Raw genomic sequence first — 23,211 nt, 5'->3', positions numbered from 1 at the left:
TTCTTCAAAACTGATATTTTTGCAATCCCACACTTCAAATATGTACTTCAAGCTAACTGTCACTTTGGCTTCTTTTGGATTACAGTCTGCGCCAAACCCAAACAGAACCACCAGGGGCCAGGTCTGAGCCCCAAGGCTGGCCCTGGATTTGCCCGGGGGCTTGCTTGGGACAAGCGTTTGGTCTTCAGGCAAGAGCTTCCCTGTGGGTTTGATGGCTCTGTCCTTCTGTGCTGGCCAGAGGAAGGAATTGGACCTGAAGGCTCTCGCATGGGACGTCACCGCAGCATGGCTTAAAACGCCAGTTAGTATTATAGGTCATTTGTTCTTCACTCACTAGGAAGTCACATGGCTTTATTCATTATAATAATCGGGGTTTTTTTTTTTCAGTTAGACAGCACAACTAAGCTTAAGCTAAGAATCACATTGGCAATATAATTGCAGTTACTAGCTTGATGAAAAGCATTTATTCACAATATTCGAGGCGCAGGATTTATATAGGACATCGATGAGCAATTACATTATTTCAGGGGCCACATTATATACTGAGGCTCTTGTGAGGGGCCATCAAGCTAAAAGACAGAAGTATAGAAAAAAAATGTCTTTAAACTCGATTTTTTAAAAATTCCAATTCCAAAAAAAAACAACAACAAAAAAACAACGTGGAATCACACCAGTACATGCTTAAAATGTATTTCAAATAATATGTTATTTCGTTCAACATACATTTTAGTTAAAGATTTTTGTCAAGTATTTAATGTATGTATTTTGATGGACAACAAATACTTTTAAAATTAGCATTGCTAATTCAAACAATCTTATTTAATTTAACATTTGAATACAACTGTCACAAGCGATGAGGCAAGAAAGAAAAATAATATAATAAATATAGAATTCATATATTCATATTATAAACAACTACATGTGTTATATTTAGGGTTTCATTTAATGATGAAAAAAGTATAGTTGCTTTTTAACTATAAGAGGGCAGAGCAAATGTAGGCAATGGGCCGCATGTGGCCCTGGGGCCACACTTTGTCCGAGTCTGATCCAGGACAATTTAACAGTGAAACATGTTTATCTTATGCCACAAGTAATCTTTCGTAAAGGGAGTAAAACTGTCGTGTATAAATGTTTTTTTTTGTTTTTTTTTCCCCCAAATGTTTTCATCATTCGATGTTCAAAGCCGGCAAGCTTGAAATTCATTTTGTGCAAAGAGGATAAGACAGCTCTTCTCTGAGTAACAGGAGTGGAGCTTGTCCTCAAGCAAGCCGGCATCATTTCAGAACCGGCCTAAAGCAACTTACTTTCACTGTAAATAAGGTTCCCATGGTGTGAGCTCACCAGACAGCAGCCTTTGCTTGTGTTTAGAGATCTCACAGCATATCAATGTTTTGTTCTCATCATCATTGCAGAAACACATAGTTTGTATTTTACATTCACTTTTTTTTTATGAAAGATACTAGGTTTTGAAAGGCATCTGTTTGAAATATTTTATTCTCTGTTAAATCACATTTGTTTATTATTATTATGAAAAATAATTAATCATTTATTTATTTATTTTTTGTACTTTCCTAGTTGCTGGGATCCTCGCTGACCGTGGCAATAAAGCTGATTCTGATTCATAACGTTGGAGCGTTTAAATAAATGATTTATGGGATTATAACTTGTTGCGCTCCTTTTTAACAGTCAAACACGTCATGAATGTCGATGTTTGTCTGTTTAGTGGCAGCCTCCGCCAGGCGGTTGTCGGTGGAAACATCTGTCTCCTCTCACTGCGTCTTTAAACAACGCGTCTGGTGAGGACGTTCACAAATCAGGACGCGACCCTGGATCACTCTCCCACTACACTCCCTCTCCCTCCCTCTCTCCTCCTCCTCCGTTGCCTCCAACAGATCGACACTTGCAGCCATTTTACGAAGCCAGTCATGCGGTGAGCGGCTGCCCGGCCACCTGAGCTGCGGAGGAGGAGGAGGAGGCGTTTGCTGCCGGCGGTCCGCGCGCTCCGGCAGACGAGCGACCAGCGTCGGCCAAGATGGTGAAGAGGAAGAGCCTGGATGAGAATGAGCCCGAGTGCGGGAAAGGAATCCCCTTCCCCATCCAGACCTTCCTGTGGAGACAAACCAGGTTGGTGGTTCGCTGATAACAGGTGTTTGCAATTGTGGCGACGGGTCTGTGTCCGAGACAGTTTCGCGACCAGCGCGTCACAGCTGCCGCTGTAAACTCATTAGAATTCAAGTCATGAGCGTCTGCAGGTTTCGTCATTTCATGTTTGAGATGAGGGGAGGAAGCAGTTTTTCCACCGGTGTGGCTGACGTCACGTCTGCACATTTACGACTGTTGAAAACATCTTCTCTGAATACATGAGATATGAGTGGCAGCACACCCAATATGGACAATAACGTGAGTTATAAAAACATACTTGTGCTATTACAGTCGGGGCAGTTAAAAATGAGTGCTACAATATATTCTCTCCCACATTACGCTTTGACATGAAATTGTTAAAACTGAAATGCTTTTCTTCCCAGCGCTTTCCTGAGACCAAAACTGGGGAAACAATATGAAGCCTCTTGTGTGGTAAGTTCTATCAAATACACTCGCAGAAATCACTTTTTAGCTCACTGCACCCGCAGATCAAGTGGGGCCTTTGTTTTACATTTAGCAAATGAGATGAACTCACTGGTGTTAATAAATGACGACACACAGAGCGCCGCAAACCCATATCCGTAATGACGCCTCTTCAGATCCCTTTGGATCAGCGCTGCCTCTCCTGCTGCCACTGGCTTGCTTGGAGCCATGGGACATGTTTAAAGAGAGCGAGAAAAAAGCTGTGGTTCTTGGCTCATGTCTGTTTTCCCCTTCCATCTGGCCTCCTTCCCAGTCCTTTGAGAGGGTCCTGGTGGAGAACAAGCTCCACGGGCTGTCGCCGGCCCTTTCGGAGGCCATCCAGAGCATCTCCCGCTGGGATCTGGTCCAGGCTGCCCTCCCTCATGTGCTCCACTGTACCTCGATCCTATTGTCCAACCGAAACAAGCTGGGTGAGTCACAAACAGTACTTGTGTGATTTGTTTACTGTGTTGTCCTATATCTTCTTTCATCTTGTCAGGAAATAAACATGTATGTTTTCCAATGATAATCTCTTTTGTTTCAAATATTTTGTATGTACACATATTTATATAAATGTACTAAAATAATAAACAAAATGTAAGCAACATAAAATAAAAACCATCACAACTATTGCCCTTCCCTCCCTTTACCTACTTCAGCTGAGAGTTTAGTTTACTCATCTTTAGACACCTCTGATCACTAACAGTTTAGGGATTCACAAGTTAATGGTTAAAAAAAGCTGGATGTCAGGTTCATACCATTATAAAAATCTAAACATAAGAATGTGATGGTCGATACAGACTCATCATATGATGACTATCTCTTTTGACTTCATATTTATTGTGTTAATTTCAGTCACTTGATACCGTAACTTAAAAAAAAACAGCTTCCACTGTAGATAAGGGAACGAAAACCTCCATTTTGACGCATTAACAGAATTAGGAGATCATCATGAACTATCAGGCAGGATCTGATGAAGATTAAAAGCAAGATAGAGAAGTAAAATTTGGTCGGAAAAGTCACAATTTAGGTTAAAACCAGATTAACAAGAGGTGGAGATATGAGTGGAAAAGGGAAACCCGTTGTTTTTTCCGATCTCTTCCAGGCCACCAGGACAAACTGGGCGTTGCTGAGACCAAGCTTCTCCACACCCTGCACTGGATGCTGTTGGAAGCTGCTCAGGAGTGTAACCACGAACCCAGCCTCGGTCATGGCTGGTCCGCCGGCGGAGGCAGCAGCAGCAGCAGCAGTGCGTTCCTCCATCCTGTTGGAAATCAGGGCTCGTCCCCTGGGGCGCTTGGCTCCTGCTCCCCCTCTGCGTTTGGAGTGTCAGGACCCCAAAACAGTAGCTCCCTCCTAGAAGAGGATGAACATGCAAGGACCAAGCTCTTCCACAAGAGCATGGCGACCGTGGAGTTGTTTGTTTTTCTCTTTGCTCCACTGATTCATAGGATAAAGGTGAGTATGTGAAAAATGTCAAGTTTAAGATTCACTTATTTATAAACACTTTTTTTTTTTTTTTGAGCCGACGTGAGCTATTTTCATATCTGGTATGAATAGAATCCTGATTTAGATCAGGTGGGGGAGAGCCATTCACCTCTAAATGAGCCAGATAACTTAGATGTCCCAGTAACTCTGTGGACGCAATGTGTTACACTGGGTTACACTTCATTTAAAGGTCTCTGTAAATGTATCTATTATACTTTATTATTACATTCATATGACATCATAGAGCATTTATAAGGCTTCACAGAAGATGTCATGGATGTTCAGAATTGTGTATGACAACTCATAACAACGTTTATTCAGTACTACAAGGTGCAAAATTTGAGAGAAAAAGTGTTATTTTATTTTTTATATTACACAGTGTGGTTAGGTGAAGGGTTAGAACTATGGTTAGGTTTATGGTTTATGGTGCTTGTGTCACAACATGTACTATTGTATAAAACGTGTCAGAAGTTGTCATACGTGCTGAACATCTTCTATACAGCCTCAAAAATGTAATATGTCCTATGAAGTGTGCTTCTATTCCAACATCTGGATCATTTGTTTTTCTGTGTATTTAAGCCGTTTTTGTTGCTCATTGAAGCATTTTTCAAGCGACTTGTGTGTGGCCTTTTTCAAGTGCAAGAGGCTTTGTTTCTGTCAGATGCAGAGACTGTTTTCCCCTGAAAACACCAGAATACAGGATTTATGTATTTATTTCCCATGGTATTTGAGCATCATATTGCTGTCCATCTTCTTTTAAGGAGTCGGATTTGACCTTCAGATTGGCCAGTGGTCTGGTCATTTGGCAGCCGATGTGGGAGCATCGGCAGCCGGACATCCCCGCCTTCACATCCCTCATTAAGCCTGTCCGCAACATTGTCACAGGTAAAGTGAATTCTCATGTCCTGAAATCATGCCATGTTAATCTTTCATTTGCTAATAGTGAAGATTATCTGATTCCTCTGTCTCGGCAGCGAAGAGGAACTCCCCTGTCAACAACCAGTACAGTCCCTGTGGATCATCTGGTAATCCCGGCCCTATGGTGAGTGATTTTGAAATAAATGTTGTCCGGATATGCATCAGAGGTCCCATGCTGATGAAATGTGCAGGAGTCCGGGGCCTCCCCCACTCTCCCCCCCGACTCCCCGATTAGACTGCGCTCCCTGGAGGATGGATACCGATATTCATTAGCAGCATCCAGTGGGGAACATTAGTGTGGTTTACTGGGGTCGTGGCTGAATCCTCTCTCTTCTCTCTGCTTGTTTATCTGTCTGTCAATCTTGCTGTGCCTCTCACAGGGCTTCCAGGTGGTGTGTGAAGCCTCCCAATCAGACTCCTCCTCCCCTACAGCTGGAGAACAAAGCTGTCGCCGTGGTAACTCGGTGGAAAAAGGCGGTCCTTCTCATCAACCCCCACCGGTCAAAGGTCCTACCAAGAAGAAGTAAGCCAATTAGCTCCATTAAATCTGATATTGCTTCTGCCTGGACCAAACCTGAGGAGCGAGTGCTTGTCATGGTTGAAGTCTCAAACAGCAGTTGTACATTTTTCATTAGGTTTTTCTTGATGTGTTCCTCACGTCAGTCACTGAATTGTCACGTGCTTATAAAGGTCTTCTGGACTATTGAGTGCACCTGAATTTAAGCCACGGCCACTACATTTAAGTAGAAGGTAGACATATATACACATATAAGCAGCACAGGTTTAAGCCGGGGTCATGGTGGTGGCAGGCTACGCCCCAGAAATGTCAGTGAAAACAAACTGGGTGATGTTCTTCTTAACACGCATTATGCAGCCATTATAATGTGTCTCATCTGACCAATAAAATAACGTATAAATGCACTCATTAATGCACATATTAATGCACTTAATAAATATTAATGCACTCGCTGTTTTCGACCACCGTGTTTTCCCGTCTGGCACTGTCCAACACTGCTGCGGTGTTCCCAGTGTTCACAGCCGGTCTCAGCTGCTGCACAGAGCTGCTCACAGAGCCAGGTCCGATGTGACGACACTCAATATCTTGACGGACATATTTGCCCAAGAAAGATCCTTGCACTGTATTAGCCACAGCATTGTTTAAGCCGCAGGGTTCAGAGCGCAGGGTTTCCGCTGTATATAAATAAACCTTTTTGACTGAGAGAGCAGAGAAACCCTCATATTTTAAAATGTAATTCAATGATATCTATATATATATATATATATATATATATATATATATATATATAAATTGAGAGAAACAATCAAGTAATTCATGTGTGACCCGCGTTGACATCGAGCTGGTGCCATCATTTAGCTGATGGTGAAATACGTTGAACACATGAACCCCCCCTCCTCCTGGTTGTGTAATGTGCTGTTGTGAACGGTCCTTTTGGTGTCTTGACTGTGCAATGGAAGACTCATTTGATAGTAGCTGAAATGAGCAGGGTAATTGGGCTGAAGTAATGTGCGTCATGTGGCATGTTGGCAGCGTTTGGGCTCTGGCATGGCTGGTCTGGCTTGATCTGGTTGTCACGGCGGTGAGTCTGGCATCCTGACCGACACGAGAAGCACTTTTGTTACTTCATCGAATTATGAAATGATGATGAAATATGAACAAGCGTCACAGAAATTCTCTGCTTATTCGTTGGGTTTTTCACACCTTTCACCTCCATTGTCATTCTGTCCAACGTAGAGAAATGTACTGGTGTACTGTCACTACAGTGTACTGGTTTCTTGTCATCTTTTTTAGGAGCAGTTTAAAGCTAAGAATCCAAATGAATCTCCTTCCACAAATAAGCCCCCAGTCACGTGATGAGGCAGGAACAAGAGACAGATCTAATTCCCCTCCCTCTGTGACAAGAGTGGCACAATGCAGATTGGGTGCGGAGATGTAATGTATTCAAGTCCTCACACTGCCGCCAAAGGCAACCCAGCTGAAACGGTTCCCCACAGCAAGCTGTCTGAATAACGCAGCATACTCCTCCTGTGCTGCCTCCAGACCAGCGCTGATGCTGAGGCAGTTTCCATAGCAACCACTGTGCTGCGTCTCTTGTAACTGCATGGAATCAGCTCAGATGCTGCTTCTCATAGGTGTGGGGCAGGTTGGGGGGTGGTGTGGATGTCGTCACTGTATCTCCGTGGCAACCTGACACAGCAGCGTGTGCGCGCGTGTGTATCGGGGAGACAGTGAAACGTGATACAGCCGTGCAGGGTTGTCGGAGCTGGGAGTCATTCATGTATCCATCGATCATCTCTTCCTGCTCCATTTATTTCCCAGTGCAGATTAAAAGCGCTCCTCTATCTCCCTCGCGCTGTCCTCATATCAATATGTCGGCTCAGTGTGCGGAGCTTGGCTGCTTCCGAACTGCTGACCTTCATTCTGGCTTATTTATAGTGGAGTCACGTAGACTTAGCCTCCCGCTGCTATTCCCAACAATGCTAGAGGGGTGCTGTGCCCTTGTTTATCTCTTTGGTGCATTCCAAACTAGAAAGCACTGAGACAGTGCACACCCCCGTCAAGGAGGGCAAGTTTTTCCTGAATGGAGCAGGGTGAGTGAGCATCAGCTTGGTAGCTGTGATTCATAGTGATGGGCTGATGAGACTTCATGAAACAGTCACTTTATTTTCAGAGGCCACCACTCGCTGCTCAATAATCTCTGGATTTAAACAAGCATTTCAATGAAGCCTCACATCATTTTTAAACCAAGAGCGCCATCTGGTGGGCTCTGAAAATTAGGACACTGTTTCATGAAGCCCCATCAGCCCATCACGAGACGGGTTAGAGGTTAGAGGGATGACCTTGCTCTAAGTCAGCGATTGGGAATCTTTTTGACTGAGAGAGCTGAAAAGCCCACATTTTTTAAAATGTAACTCCATGAGAGCCATATACAGCATTTTATATGTATATAATGCGATGAAATGGAAACTGGAGACCAACAACTTTAGTGAGTTTAAAAATGATGTGAGGTTTCATTGAAAAGGTGTGTTGAAACCAAAGGTTTTAGAGCATTTTAGAGCCATCTGGTGGCCTCTGAAAATAAGGTACTGTTTCATGAAGCCTCGTCATCACTCATAATTAGGAGGAGTGATACTATGTTTCAAAAACAAAACAGACATGACAAATGAGTATCCTGCCCATCAGAACACTGACCGTACTTGAGAGGCCTTTCTTGTTTAAATAAAACCATTTAAAAATTCTTGGACATGAGCGCCATCTGGTGGGCTCTGAAAATTAGGACACTGTTTCACGAAGCCTCGCTAGTATTTGTAATCTGCTGAAATACTTCAGTTTTAATTTCACGATTTGATCGACAGGCCATTCTGAAGTCCTCTCCGACACATTGTCTTCCAGAACTTCAGCCCCCGCTGGTCTGCCTGTGTCTATTGCTCAGCGAGCACGTTATGCCACTTACTTTGACGTAGCAGTGCTGCGCTGCCTGCTGCAGCCACACTGGACCGAGGAAGGAGTGCACTGGGCCTTGATGTACTACCTGCAGCGACTGAGGCAAATACTGGAGGAGCGGCCTGAGCGGCCACCGGAGTCTGTAGTGGCCCCTCTCCCACGGCCCCGCAGCAGCTCCATGGTGGCTGCCACGCCGTCCCTGGTCAACACTCACAAAACACAGGTAAGGCATGACAGACCATTTTAGGGTCATGATTTTCCATTTGATAAAACCCTTCCATTTTAAGGACATGAGTTTAAAATGCAACGAAGAAGGCAAATCTCTGAGCACAGAGACCTTTGCAAAAGTGTCACTGACGAATCTGCGCCGACAAGCCGTCCCTGACTTGTCCTCCGACCTGGGCATGAACATCTTCAAAAAGGTGGGTCCCAAGCCTTTTGTTGGCTGTATGAAACATCACAGCGTCTTTTTAACCGACCATCATTTTCCAACCTAGTTTAAAAACCGGCGCGAGGACCGGGAAAGGAAGGGCTCCATCCCCTTCCACCACACTGGAAAGAAGCGGCAGAGACGGATGGGGGTCCCGTTCCTGCTGCACGAGGACCACCTGGACGTGTCGCCCACACGAAGCACTTTCTCGTTCGGGAGCTTCTCTGGCCTGGGTGATGATCGGCGGGCTCTGGAGCGCGGCGGCTGGCAGGCCACTATCATGGGTAGGCAGAGCTGTGAGAATGCGCCTCACAGATTCTCACTCCTCATATGAGTCAGAGGCTTCATCTGAATCTGGCTGCCAGTGAGTGAATTAGGTCACCTCATTAACTTTGGCGTTTCATATCAGCTCTCAAAATAATGTGATTAAAATGGCTAGAAATACAAGGCGGATATTGATTATTTTTTGTTATTATGCACAGTCCCTGCCCTTTGAATGGCTCCTGTATATACAGCCAGCCATCTGCACATCACTCAGATGTTTGAAGCTGTATAAATCATTCTGTTACAGATGTCTTCAACGTGTTCGTACTCAGTATTGTTGACGTGGTTGTGAGTGACGACGCATGTTTTAAATGAACAGTTTTCACGGTTGAAAATGAAGCATGAATCAATGGCAATGATGAATGAGTTGTCCTACCAAATCTGAAAGGGAAATCTCTTTCCAGGCAAGTTCACACGGAGAGGCAGCACAGACACGGCTGCCGACGCAGATAGTCTGAGTGCCAAGCACTCTCACTCCCACCACTCTCTGCTCCGCGACATGCCCGACCACTCCAACAGCCACAGCGAGAACACAGTCAAAGAGGGTGAGACGTGTCAGAAACGTGCTGTGAAAGCTTGCAAGGATACCCAGAAATGGTCACAAGGCCAGCGTGACGCATCAATGTTAAATTACAGCTCCCTGGTGAGAGTGGAAAAAGTGTTTGGAGCAGATCCAAATCGGGTCAAGACACTTGTCCTCACTCGCCCATCATCTTCAAATGCTTAGGGTTTTTTTGCGGTTAAACATGAACAACTTACAAATCCTCCATAAGCAAATCCTATCATTTATTTCCTGAAGGTGCTGTTGACGTGTGAAGAGCCATAACAACAATAACAAATGAAAAGCAAACACATCAGCTGTGTGTTTTTGACCCAAATTATACTCTATACATCTTATGTCATCTATGTGTCTTGGAAATTCAGATACTCTGGAGTTGCTTTTTATTAAGTTTTAGACAAAAGTAAACACTATATAGTACACACTGTACTATGATGAGCGATGTGTCTTAGAGGGAAGCTCTTTGTCCTGGACACAGTTTCTGATATAACATCTCCCGTTGAACAGTGGTGATTTTAATTACATTATAAATTTAAATTCTATTCGTGAAAATTCATCTGATTGTTGTCTTTCTATGTCTTTAATAACAGCATTTTTTGTCACAGATGAACATTAGTCCTGTGAATTGTGATGACAGTAGCAGGTTTGCTGGGAAAAAAAAATACTGGGGTGTTAAATATATAGTGTAATATACTGAACGCAGCAGAGACACTGCTCTTTTTGTATGTAGTTTATCTAACTAAATAAAAACAATGGACCAAACCCACACTTTATCTGTTCTCCTGACTTGTGACTTTTACTGCTCCTTGCAGTTCGATCTCAGATCTCCACCATCACCATGGCAGCATTTAACACGACAGTGGCTTCCTTCAACGTGGGCTATGCCGACTTCTTTACTGAGCACATGAAGAAGCTGTGCAATCCCGTGACTGTGCCGGAGATGCCCATCGAGCCACTGGCCTGTGCCAACCTTCCCCGCAGCCTCACGGACTCGTGCATCAACTACTCCTGTCTGGAGGAAGGAGAGAACATTGAGGGGACCAATAACTTTGTCATGAAGAATGGAATGTTGGACCTCACGGTGAGCAATGGTGACGGTGAATGTTCTGTGTGTTGTGGAAATGTGTGTCTGAGGTGGCGTGCTCTGGCTTTAATGTCTTGTTTGATCACTTCCCTTTGAATGGCAGGCTGTCTTGCGTGCACTCTATGCCATCCTCAGTCATGACATCAGCTCCAGGATCTGTGATGTGGCCCTCAACATCATCGACTGCCTGCTGCAGTTGGGGGTGGTGCCAGGAATGGGGAAGAAACTGTCCAAGGTCGAAAACAAGGAGAACGACGAGGCCAGGGGGAAAGAAAAAACTGGGCAGGGCCTTGGAGCGCAGGGTGGCGGGTCGATCCCCTGCGGGGGAGCAGGTGGAGGTGGCGATGGAGGTGGAGGAGGCAGTGGAGAGGGGAGTGGTGGAGGGAGCGGACAGGGGAGTAAAGATGATGTGAAGAACAATAAGGATACTGACAAAAAGGTGGGTGGTTTTCAGGCAATGCAAATGAGGAATTCTTTACTCTCTGCTTTTAATAATGTCTGGATCAAGCAAAGAATGCGTCTCTGACTACGAGTTGCAACTTTCCAAACTGTCAGGAGGAAGGTTCGGGCTTCAGCACCCACCGCCTGGCACTGACCATGCTCATTAAGATCGTGAAGTCTCTGGGCTGTGCCTATGGTTGTGGCGAGGGCCACCGTGGACTCTCCGGGGACCGTCTAAGGATGCAGGTCAGGCTTTAGCTTTACATCCCGACAATCCCCATGTTCTTACTAACATGCTTCTGCCATGCATCTAATGCTGGCTCGGCCATTTTTCGGTAGTTTATATTTGAAAGACATGTTTGAAAAGTATGACTGTTGACTGTATCTCTCTCTTGTATGTCACTGTCTCCTGCCCCACCAACCAAAAAGGCTCAGAACTGCCTGACCAGCCTTTATAAGCTGGACAAGCTGCAGTTTCGACAGACAATGCGCGAGTATGTCAACAAAGACTCCCTCAATAACATAGTGGACTTCCTTCATGCGCTGCTGGGCTTCTGTATGGAGCCCATTACGGACAGTAAGTATGGAGGATGTGTGTTTGGCACCGGATGCAGTGCAAATTAAAAATGATTAAAGTAGTAAAGGATTAGCTATAAGGTAAGTTAAAGACAGTTTTTTTTTCAGTTCTTAAAGTACGAATGTTTCCCTATGGGCCTTTTAGAACATTGTAAAGCAACCAAGTCTCACGATATTTTATACGCAGGAACAGCACAAGTCTGGTCACACAACAAGAGCAGTGGTTTTAGTGGGGAAAGCTACTGATACATCTGACCATAGAATAGTGCTGAATGTGACTGTGACTGTTGTGAGGGGCCAAATCCAAAATATATGCGGTACTTAAGAAACAAGGACAAAATGGACCTAAAAAGATTAAAGGTGAGGATATTAACAGATGTAAATATGTATATAATGTTACATGTATTTTATTTGAATATAAATTAAACTATGGACCAGACGTTAAATAAAAAGGCAATTTATTTCAAAACATATTTTTTGTTTTCTTTCAATGTATTTTGAGATGAACATGAAATACACACAAGGTTGCCATTTTAACAAGAACTGTTGAAGTAGTCATGGCTAAAAAAGAAATAGTCTGAAAAATTCCTACATATCAGTTGTGTAGTTTCGTCTGAGCTCATGAAGGCAACAAAAATACAGGCCACATGTGGCCCCCGGACTGCACTTGGTCTGCCCAGGTCTGCTCCGGAACATGAACCCTCACAGCGTTTTGTGTAAAAAGTTGGCCACAACAAACTCAAATTGCCACCATGTGCGGGTGACAAAGCTGAATTGTACTTCCGCTGTCTCACTCTGCACTTTGCATTCCAGCGCTACCCGTTTTTATATGTGTTTGACCTTCCCCTTTTCCAAATGTGTCTGCTCCACCTCCTGCTCCCATCTTTTTCTGCATCCACCTCCACAAGCTGAATCCTTCCTTCCTCTTTCCACTCATGCATTCTGTACACTTGCCAATCCGAAGCTTTGCTCATGACATCTTTGCTCAATCATTGGCTGAGCACTGAGACACGTGCCAATTCAGTTTTTCACAGAAATTCTAGGCTTAATGCTGAACATTTGGCAAGTTACTGAAGCGATGAGTGTTTTGATCCTGAAAGTTCACAGGGCACCTTGTTTTGCTGACTTGATCTGTGTGTGTGCGTGACAGCCTGCGTGTGTGTGTGTGTGTGTGTGTGTCTCAAGTTCACCTCTTTCCTGAGGTGGGGTGCCGTGTCCTTTCTGACACCATATACATGTGTGTGCTGGCCTGATGTCAATCAACCTGTGCCCCGCCTCTTTTCTCTTGCAGAGTACGGCAGTGCAGGTGAGAGGTCCAGGAGGGCGAAAAAAAGAAACATCGGTAGATACACATGATTAATAAGCAACAACAACAACAACAATATCAGTGAAAATATAAACATCTTCACCTGATTAGACCCTCCCCCAGGCACTGCTTTCATTGTCGCACCCCTCGCTCCGCCCCCCAAAAGACCGCAATTGCCTGCATCTCCTAAATTTGTCTGTAATTTACAATGAAATCGATCGAACAATTGAGTAAACCATGTGATTTATGCAAGTCAAGAAAATGAGCTGCTGCATTGTTTCATGGCAGGCCTTATTCACTTGCATGTATACCCTGATCCCCTCCAAGAATCCTTTTTGGTTTGCTTCTCCCCCATATGCTTGATGACCTCCCTTTTCCTTTGCCCCCTTCTCCCTTCTTGTCGTGCAGCTTCGTGTTTTATACTTGGTCTGCTGTCAGTGTGGCTCTCCTTTGATCCTCCCGTTGACTAAACCGCCCCTCTGTGTGATCTGTTATTTCTCCCGCCTCATTGCTTCCAGACAAGGCAGGTTTTGGCAACAACTTCACCACCGGGGACAACAAGTCGGTGGCGCAGAATATGGAGGCGGTGGTGGTGGGCTGCATGTTCAAGTCCCTCATCACGCGCTGCGCCTCGACCACACATGAACTGCACAGCCCTGAGAACCTGGTGTGTTCTCCCCATCCTTTTTTCTTGTTCACCTGTGATCCACACTTTGTTGTGTGAAATGCACAAAACAGTTTTGTCCGATCGGTGTAACATAGTCGACTGAAGTTTCATCCAGGACTGGAGACGATGACAATTGGTGGTGTGATCCCATTATCTTATTTATAATTCAGTTTCACTAGAATGTTTTGCTGAAGTAAAGATTCTGTTATGTGATATACATGAAATACAGTACATTCCAAGCTTGTTATATTGTGTACCCATTCCATCATTTCTCCAGAATTCATAAAGTTGCTCAAAGCTGAGAAGCAACTGGCCAGTTTGTCTCTGAAAAACTGGATTGTAGACTGTAGCTTGGTTCTGGTTCACTGTTCTAAGGGAAGAATGAAATGCTCTCTTAAGGATAATATTTCCATCTCCACCCAGGCTCCTCCAAAACTCTACTGTGTGCCACTATGTTTATATGCTCTCCTGTAACGTTGGGTAATCCAGATGCTGAAACTCAGTTCGGTCTTTGACTCTAACAAGACTCCTACAGTCGTAGCCATTTTAAAGTTCCCAGCTTTACCTGCGGAATTTTACTTAAAGGTCTCATCCGTAATATATTTTTGCTACATTCAGAAGACATCCCAGTGGATTTCTAAGCCTACATGGAGGATGTTGACTATGTTCATAATCATGCATGGTAACATATAATATAATAAGAACATTCTGTGTGGTTTAGGTTAAGGGTTACGGGCTCTTGAGTCTTCATCACTAAATAAAGTTGAATCTGCAACTAAATATATTTTATATCATAAGTTACCATACAAAATTATGAACATGGATAGCATCTTCAGCACAGGCTGATAACTGCACCATGATGCCTATTGAATGTACTACTAATGCATTAGAGATAAGACCTTTAAGTAAAGTCTTTCATGTAAACAAGTTGATCTCAAAAGCCCATTTTACTCTTTGGCCCAGTAATGTGACCAGCCACTCCACACTCAATAACGTCTGTGATAGTAGTCCATATGAAGAGAAGCAGGTGTGTGTTTTACCTCCTCTCCCTCTGAGGCACGTGCTCTCACGCTCTGCTCATCCCCATTTCTGCCTCACTAGGGACTTTACTGTGACATCCGCCAGTTGGTGCAGTTCATCAAGGAGGCGCACGGGAACGTGTTCCGCCGCGTCGCCTTGAGTGCGCTCTTAGACAGTGCTGAGAAGGTCACAGCCACCAAGAAGCCGGAAGACAAGGATGACGGCAAACAGGGCGGGAACAGAAGGTACTGACCGCAAATTCTGCCTCCATCTAATCTGGTTTATGGTAATTCAACCTGATATGGTTTCCTCAAGGTGGAATATTTAGAGCAGCAGCCGCCTCCCATCACTGCTTATGTGTGTTTATATATTCATTTATCCTCCGTCTTGTCTGCATTTGTGTCCATGTGTGGGCGAGCGTTTGCATGATGTGACCAGCACAGTGTGTGTCACTACACTTCTGACCAGACTATAAAGTTATAGTGGGTCCAGTGTCCCTTCTCAAAATATAGAAAAAGGAATGTACTCATATCACACATGAACTGTTCATTCTTCAGTAGTTGTAGTCTGAGCACTCTGTGTGTGCTGGGCTGTTTGTGTGTGTGTGTGTTCGTGTGTGTGTGTGTGTGTGCAGGTCAGAGGCGGGTGTGTCCGGGGAGAAGGGTCAGGGCTCCAGTGCTGCTGATGAGTGTCGCAGCTACATCTCCAGCAGACCCCCCCAGACCCCCGAACAGTGAGTGTTCTCATCTCCATTCTGCTCCATCCCTGTCAAGTGTCCTGTTCCTTCTCTTTGCTCTGTGTCGGTCAAACATGACGAACACGGCCGATGCGTTTGCATGGAGTGGTCAGTGAACTGACTCATGAGTGCGCCATTGTTCTTGGTCTGCAGTGAGGAGCAGCTGCCAGGGGCTCTGCTGGGAAGGAAGGACTTCTGGAGGAAGATGTTCAAGTCGCAGAGCGCTGCCAGTGACACCAGCAGCCAGTCAGAACAGGACACGTCCGAGTGCACCACCGCCCACTCCGGCACTACGACTGACCGCCGCTCCAGGTCTCGGTCTCGCCGAATATCACTGCGCAAGAAACTGAAGCTTCCAATAGGTGAGTTCATCAGCATGTCATTCAAGTTTTTTGTTGTGACCAATCGCAGTTGTCAGATCATTCTATCACTGTAATTCCTTACTATGAACAGCGAATAAGCAAGTCATTACTTTATTAGTGGTTAATACGTCTCCCCCACACAAACTGGAAATTTGAAAAGCCATGAACATCATACTTAAGCTGCAATAGAACATTAGGCTGGCTGAAGCCATGACTTTTACCAGCTCAATTTCAATGCACGTCTTGGTTTTAGCTGCATAGAAGGTAGGAGTCAGCCAAAACAGCCATTCTTTTCCACTGATGTTGTCGCTCAGAGTTCGTGCAGCTTGCAGTTTTGTCATCAACTCTTCTCTACAGACGTGGTAAGGATGGTCCAAAATTATCTTCATGTACAAATCAGTAAGCTCGGTGGCGGCTGATCCCCCCCCCTAAATCTCTGGCTCTAAAACTGCACCTGTTGTTAGACACCAAAAAACAAAAACAAACTGGATTGAAAATGTTCAATATTGGGAAGGAGGATAGTTACATTATTCCACCCTGGCCTTTTGTCAATGTAATGCTGCATTTAAAGTCTTTTAGTTGCCATTTAAAAATGGTGGTGGGTAGATCTCAAAAGCATTTTAAAAGAGGCTTGGAAGATAGTAACTCTGACAGTAAGACGCAGAGTTAGGGGTCACTGAGGGACAGTACTTGTAGAGAAATCTGGGGGAAGTTTCACTGGCTGGATTCTGAGGGTTGGAAACACATGGATGTGAAGTGAAGGTGTCATAACGGAAGGCGTGAAAGTAGATTGGACGAATCGAATGGCTGGTCTCAAGGCAATGTTTCAATTTATCAATTATTATTTATTTTAAAAATTGCTGTGTTTTTTTAGATTTGTGAAAATGTTCCCAGTGAATTAACATAAATACTAACGTGTATTTGTCATGGTGTCACATATTGTTTTTAAATTTCCTCTACTGTATATAAGCATCAAAACAAAAACAGAAGCAAAACATGGCTATGGTTAAAGTGTGTGGAATATAGCATAGCCACACTCAGTGGATTAACTGAAATTTCCTGTCCATATAGAAGCAGCTCTAGGTGTTTTTGTGTTTCGGTTGCAGTCACTGTGTTTGCTTCTGGGGTGAGGCAGACGTGTGACACAAAACAGAATTGTTATCTTCTCATGTATCAAGGTATCTGTTTATCTGCATATGCTCTATGATTCATTACCTTATTATGTACTGTAGGAATTATGTCAATGTGTTAGTACTGTCGTGACCAGCAATAGTTTAGTCAGTTCTCCTGACAAGGAGGTCAATGTCAGGTTAAGGCAATTACAATTCAACATTCTGGATCAGTGAATGTTGTGTTCATTAATGTGATGTGTCCATTGGGTTGGAATTTGATACAAACAGCACTTGCCTATTAATCATTGTTTCCATATCTACTTCCCCTTGTCTAATCCTGCCTCATGCCAGTTCAGCAGTATTCACTCTAACATGTTGTTTTTCCTGTGTGTCTTCCATCATCAGTGTCGGATCAAGTCATCTCTCTGGTCTATTTTGTTTTTGTACCACAGCATCCCGTCGGACCATTCGCCTGCCACTCACTCTCTCTGTTCTACGTATGTGGGAACGTGGAACCATGTTCCTCTTGTTGTCTGTCATATGTCTGGTCATCCCTCAGTGTGCATGAAGCAGATGCCAAACAAGCTGAGTCGCGAGTTTAGCTTTATCTTCAAATAATCTGTGTTTCTACAAGCCCCGTATACAACAGATGCACTTAGAATACTCACCCGGGTGAAGGTGAGTCTTGTTTACAGAACATAACTTTACACGCATCGCGTCTTAAATACAGTTTAAAAACAAAACGCATCCCACCAATGCAACCATGTTAGTAGGTGAGATTTGGACGTGGACTGTCTCGTGTTCTGCTCATCTCAGGGAGGTCAGCCATATAGGAACTGTCTTTTGATGAACATACATATCTGTCTCCTCCTCTGTCCATGCCTTCTTTGTTGCCATAACAAACTCCCTGGCAGGTGCTTTCAGAAAACCAAACTCTTACATCACTGTAGCAATCCGCCTCCACACAGAGGAAGGAGGGCCGCACAAGCACTTTATCTTCAGGACATGAGCGGACACTCGACCCTGTCATGAAATATGAGGCAAATTAACAAATAAAATGTAAAGTAACCATAATAATAACTAACAAGTTTATTATTAACCAAAATTGATGTGAGAAATGTCAAAAGAGATGTTCTCTGTCAAAAGATAAGATAACTTCTCAGAGAAGTTCAACAAAAGATACTCATTCATTCTCAAATGCCACACGTCACAAACACTCGAAACCAAAGTCTACTTGCAAAGTAGATCAGCCAGTCCTTCGTTCTATGAAATAATGCCTTTAAATGGTTTAAAAATGTAAATAAATAAAAAGAAACCAATTTCCTAAAAAAACAAAAACATAACCCAACAAAGAAAGTGGCCAGACAACGACTGTGTTGCAGCCATGAATCACACCGGTGCCGTGTGCAAAGCAGTCCTTGACCATTAAACACAACAATCTCGGACACCAGACGTCACATGGCGACCTCACCTGCCCACAGGTAGATTTTTTTTCTCCCCAGAATGAACCGCCCTCGCTATCCGTCCCCTTTGAACGTGCCGATCTCCCCCAAACAATGATACATACACTTCCCCAAATAAACAGAAATTGAGCGACAAAAAATAACAATTGAATTGAATTAAAATAATGGCTTCTCAACACGCAGCTGAATATACGCAAACACAATGCGCGGGGGACAAAATAAACTTTTCACATTACTGGCTTACACCCTGTGAATAGTCCTGTATGTGTCAGACAGGTGACCATTACACGCTGCCTTGCTGAGGCACCTACAATAGCAATCCAAGTGCCAGAAAAGCAGAGTTTTACTGAATTTGGGTGCTTGAAGTCATTGTAAAAAAAAAAAGGCAGTTTTAAATTATTTTCTAGCCTCCACTCATTGCTAACATCATTTTTAATCATGCTAAACTCTTAGCAAATAACCCCATTGATATCCCGGCAGCCAGCATTGTCACAGTTGCCACTCGCTTCCCATCTGTCCCAACATCAACTCCATCCTCAGCATCAGTTGTAGTAATGTCCCCTTCTCCTTGTCGTATTTATGACCATCTTCTCCAACCATCTTCCTCATCCCTGAAGTCAGTATAACCACTGTTATCCCTTTAACCATTGCTACCTTCATCCTCTCCTCCATCACTGTGGCATCGGAACCACCACCTTCTCCTCCACTTTCATACTGTCTTGTCCACCTTCCGTGTGAGTGTAAAGTCCTAAGCCTGCCCATTCTCTGCATCATGGCGTGTGTATGCTCAGGAGTTCTTGTTCAGCGGTCGTGTTTTTACTGCTGTTTGTTCTGTAATAATGTGTGTCTAGGCAACTGGCTGAAGCGCTCATCCCTGTCGGGACTCACTGACGGTGTTGAGGACCTTCTAGATATCAGCTCAGTGGATCGCCTATCATTCATAAGGCAAAGTTCAAAGGTCAGTTGCAGCCTCTATCTACACCCGACCGCAGCAGCACAGTTGTGTGAATTATTCCTCGTGGTCGCTCCTTGATCCCACGTCAGGTGAAGTTCACCAGTGCTGTGAAGCTGTCCGAGGGGGGCGCTGCAGGGCCGGAATATGGCAGGGACGAGGAGGAGAATTTCTTCAAGCGGCTGGGTAAATGGAGGTCTGGCAGACGGAATCCATCCAAGCTTCACCACACAGAAGAGAAAGATGGTAGACCTCCCCAACCACAGGGTGTCCCTTGCCCACCCATCATACCTTTCTCTCTGCCTCTGTTTATCCGTGTGCTGTCTTGTCCTGCCTCGCCAGTCACAGTCTGTTCCCTTCCCCCTGTGTTCCACCCTCGATGTCAGCAAGACCTGTGGAGCTAGCTGCTTCTGTCTTGTTGCGTTTACCTCCATGTGATCGCGGTCTGTTCAGCGCTTGACAGTCTGTGGCTGAAATAGTCATTCTGTAGAAAACAGCCTCTCGTCCTGAAAATACAACGCCTGTTAGTGGGACGTATTCTGGATAATCCTTCCCCTGACATTCATCTTTTAATGTTAGAAAAAGTGAACTTCTGTTGACATCACAACGTTCCGTTTAAAATTAAGTGCATTCAGGAAGTACTCACAGCACTTCCTGTTTCCGCCTCTTTGTTCCAATTAACCATGTTTTCCACACAACACCCCCTAAAAGAGAACAGTTTCCTTGTTTTGAACCTGACAAAGTGACAATGTAAATGTTCACTGCCACATGCAGAGAACACACCTTTGGCATTCGTCATCCGTTTTTGATGCTTGACCATTTTTGCCCATTCCTCTTTGCCAGTTTGCCAGTTGTTCTGAAGCCTTTTTTGATACCGTGCTTGTCTTTCTGAAAGATGAACTCTCCTAAGTATGAGATCAAGAGTTTTGCTGAAGCAGCTTTGATCCAGGATATTCCTGTAAACTGCTCCGGTCAACTATCCTGAGCATGATGCTGCCACAATGGCATAGACCCGATGAAGTTGTGGAGAAGCAGTGGCTTTTTTTCCTGCTTTTAATATTTGATTTATGATTTTAAATTTTCCAGTCATTTTACAGATTAACAATTTTCCAGTTAGGTCACAATGATAAGTAGCTCAACATGGGAGAAAATGTAAAAATAATAATAATAATAATAATAATAATAATAGAACATGCCCACACCAGAAAACAACACAACAACACTTGCCCAACTGACTCTTGAGCAGTATAAACAAGATATACCTCAGATAAATGCTGAATCTGCATATATACAGGATGTAGCACCATTTGACAAATTGGCATCTGGATTAAAAACAGTATCAATTTGAAGCAACACTCGGAATCTCAAAGGCCAAAGTCAGGGAAACGGTGTGGTAATCTGCAGGTTCTCTCAAATCACCTCCCCACAACTAGAGCAAGAGTCTTGGTCACTCTCACTGTCTTCTACTGAGGGATGTTGGAGGCCACAGTCTTCATTGGGATGCTGGTGTACCTCGACCTCACCTCCAGACAGTCATGGACGTCTACACAGCATTGACTTGACTTGATGCTTAGCTTGTGATTTGACATCCACTGTCAAGTGTGAGACGTCATTTTATTTCAGTCCCGCTTCCATTCCATTTCTATGTGGTGCATAGACAGACTTTCCAGTCGTGTTCAACTGCACTGACCAAAGATGGACACCAATATGTAGAAACATCTAAACGGTAAACTAAACGGTTATGTAGTGATGGACTGATGAGGCTTCTTAAAACAGTGTCCTTATTTTCAGAGGCCACCAGGTGGCGCTCTCTGCTCTAAAATCTTTGGATTTAAACAAGCCTTTCAATGAAACTCACATCATTTTTAAAACAAGAGCGCCATCTGGTGGGCTCTGAAAATTAGGACACTGTTTCTTGAAGCCTCATCAAACTTCCCTCAATGTCTTTATTCATGACAGAGATTTAAAAATTGACCCCAAAACTAAACTGGCACAGACTTTTTGAAAAAGAATATTAGTAATTGTGAAAATGCATAAATGATGACACAGTATATGCTTGGAGGCCTGTGCACCTGAGTGTTGTGACCCCCCTCTAAACCCTCCTGTTGTGCATGTTGTGTTCTGTCCAGATCCCACTCTCCTTCTTCTTTCTTGCACTCTCCCGTGTGAAGAGAGAAACAAAGGTGTCCCGAAACCATCTTTCTGCTCCAGAGCATTTTTCTGTGCCGGCATGTCAGTGCTCTTTGTCTCTTCTGTGGTGACGTCTGGTGGTATTTTCCAAACGCCTGAGTGATAAAACCTACAGCTTTCTTCTGTCTGCGGTTACACTTGTATGTGACTACCCTCACTACATACTTTCTCTCATTTTGAACCAACTCTACTTAAGTGTAACCGCTGCCAGCAGCAGTGTTTCCATCTCTCACTTCATTCGTTGGTGCTTTGTTTGGCGGATGTTGCTTTTTTGCAATGTCTGTGTCGAAGTTTCAGTAGACATGGAAACAAGTGCAGTATTTCTGAGTCATCTACCAACACGGCTCTTGTTGAAGCACAACTTTCATTGTCTGCTGTTACCTGTTTTCTCTGGGTCCCATCTCTTTCGGCCCAGGACCCCATGGTTTTCAAGAGCGTCTGGCGGCCAGTCAGGAGGCCATGAAGAACAAGAATGTGGTGAATTTGGGTGCCATCAGACAAGGGATGAAACGATTTCAGTTTCTCCTCAACTGCTGCGAGCCTGGGACCATACCTGACGCTTCCATCCTTGCCGCCGCCTTGGACCTGGTAATTTATGCATCCCTTAAAAAATAAAAAATCCAGTCTAGTTGTTTAATCCAGTCCTTCTCAAGTAGTGGGGGGGCGCTATATTACTTTCTTTTTTCATTTTTTTAATGTTAACAAGGATACGTTGTTATGCAGTGGTGTACTTGTGATCATTTTATTGACAAACGATACTATTTACAAAGGCGGCGGAGAGTTGGGGGCGCTAAAAGTTTACTTCTTCCTTGGGGGGGGCGCAACAGAAAATAATTGAGAAGCACTGGAAAAATCCTTCCATCATCAGGATGTAACTATACAGTCCCAGTTGTTTTCTGCACCAGTTGTTGTTGCTTGGGAAGGTAGATTTCACCTATAAGCTGCTGCACTTCATGTCAGTCTCTTTCTCCACTGATGGAGACAATGCACACTGATACAACCATAAGATCAAGTGATGTGTTTTTCCAAACAGGAAGCTCCCGTGGTCGCACGGGCCTCGCTCTTCCTTGAATGTGCTCGATTTGTCCACCGCTGTAACCGTGGCAACTGGCCAGAGTGGATGAAAGGCCACCATGTGAACATCACTAAGAGAGGACTGTCCAGAGGTCGATCGCCGATCGTGGGGAACAAGCGAAACCAGAAGCTGCAGTGGAACGCCGCCAAGCATTTTTGCCAGTGGGCAGATGTACGTGCGTGAGATTTCTCTGCCGGTCTTCCGCAAGTCTTGGTCATTTTCCTCAGTGCTTCTGCTGTGTATTTCGTCTTCCAGGCTATTGGAACTCGGCTGAGTGAGCTGTGTCATTGTGACAGCGAGAGTCCTGCCAACATTCTTGGCTACATCTATGATGAAGAGACCAAGCGTAGAATGAGGAAAGAAGATGAGGAGGAGGACTATTTAGATGACAGTAAGTCTGCAGCCCATTGCTGGTTTCCACCCTCACTAGAAGTCAGAGAA

The 23,211-nt window shown here is 44.3% G+C and overlaps 1 protein-coding gene across 14 annotated transcripts in view; it reads left to right on the top strand.

Annotated features, from left to right (window-relative positions):
• The first annotated feature begins 1,816 nt into the window (after positions 1–1,816).
• Positions 1,817–23,211, top strand: part of LOC128757545 (protein unc-80 homolog) — a 41,526-nt gene continuing 20,131 nt past the window's right edge. For 6 of the 14 annotated variants that reach the window (XM_053862933.1, XM_053862988.1, XM_053862949.1 and 3 more), the window contains exons 1-25: positions 1,818–2,124; positions 2,526–2,574; positions 2,879–3,035; positions 3,710–4,062; positions 4,854–4,977; positions 5,067–5,134; positions 5,391–5,533; positions 8,423–8,696; positions 8,761–8,895; positions 8,971–9,187; positions 9,632–9,772; positions 10,599–10,867; positions 10,974–11,309; positions 11,426–11,557; positions 11,741–11,888; positions 13,179–13,229; positions 13,712–13,860; positions 14,962–15,125; positions 15,515–15,613; positions 15,770–15,978; positions 19,405–19,511; positions 19,598–19,751; positions 22,111–22,283; positions 22,729–22,941; positions 23,026–23,161. In XM_053862933.1, the coding sequence (XP_053718908.1) occupies positions 2,033–2,124; positions 2,526–2,574; positions 2,879–3,035; positions 3,710–4,062; positions 4,854–4,977; positions 5,067–5,134; positions 5,391–5,533; positions 8,423–8,696; positions 8,761–8,895; positions 8,971–9,187; positions 9,632–9,772; positions 10,599–10,867; positions 10,974–11,309; positions 11,426–11,557; positions 11,741–11,888; positions 13,179–13,229; positions 13,712–13,860; positions 14,962–15,125; positions 15,515–15,613; positions 15,770–15,978; positions 19,405–19,511; positions 19,598–19,751; positions 22,111–22,283; positions 22,729–22,941; positions 23,026–23,161 (4,093 nt within the window). In that variant the 5' untranslated portion in view covers positions 1,818–2,032. Of the gene's footprint in view, positions 2,125–2,525; positions 2,575–2,878; positions 3,036–3,709; positions 4,063–4,853; positions 4,978–5,066; positions 5,135–5,390; positions 5,534–8,422; positions 8,697–8,760; positions 8,896–8,970; positions 9,188–9,631; positions 9,773–10,598; positions 10,868–10,973; positions 11,310–11,425; positions 11,558–11,740; positions 11,889–13,178; positions 13,230–13,711; positions 13,861–14,961; positions 15,126–15,514; positions 15,614–15,769; positions 15,979–19,404; positions 19,512–19,597; positions 19,752–22,110; positions 22,284–22,728; positions 22,942–23,025; positions 23,162–23,211 lie in introns of all 14 variants that reach the window. The other 8 variants (XM_053863030.1, XM_053863020.1, XM_053863015.1 and 5 more) reach the window with 6 other exon arrangements.

This window comes from Synchiropus splendidus, chromosome 1 (assembly GCF_027744825.2).
Source record: "Synchiropus splendidus isolate RoL2022-P1 chromosome 1, RoL_Sspl_1.0, whole genome shotgun sequence".
Lineage (NCBI taxonomy): Eukaryota > Metazoa > Chordata > Actinopteri > Syngnathiformes > Callionymidae > Synchiropus > Synchiropus splendidus.
This window is presented reverse-complemented; position numbering and strand designations above follow the sequence as displayed.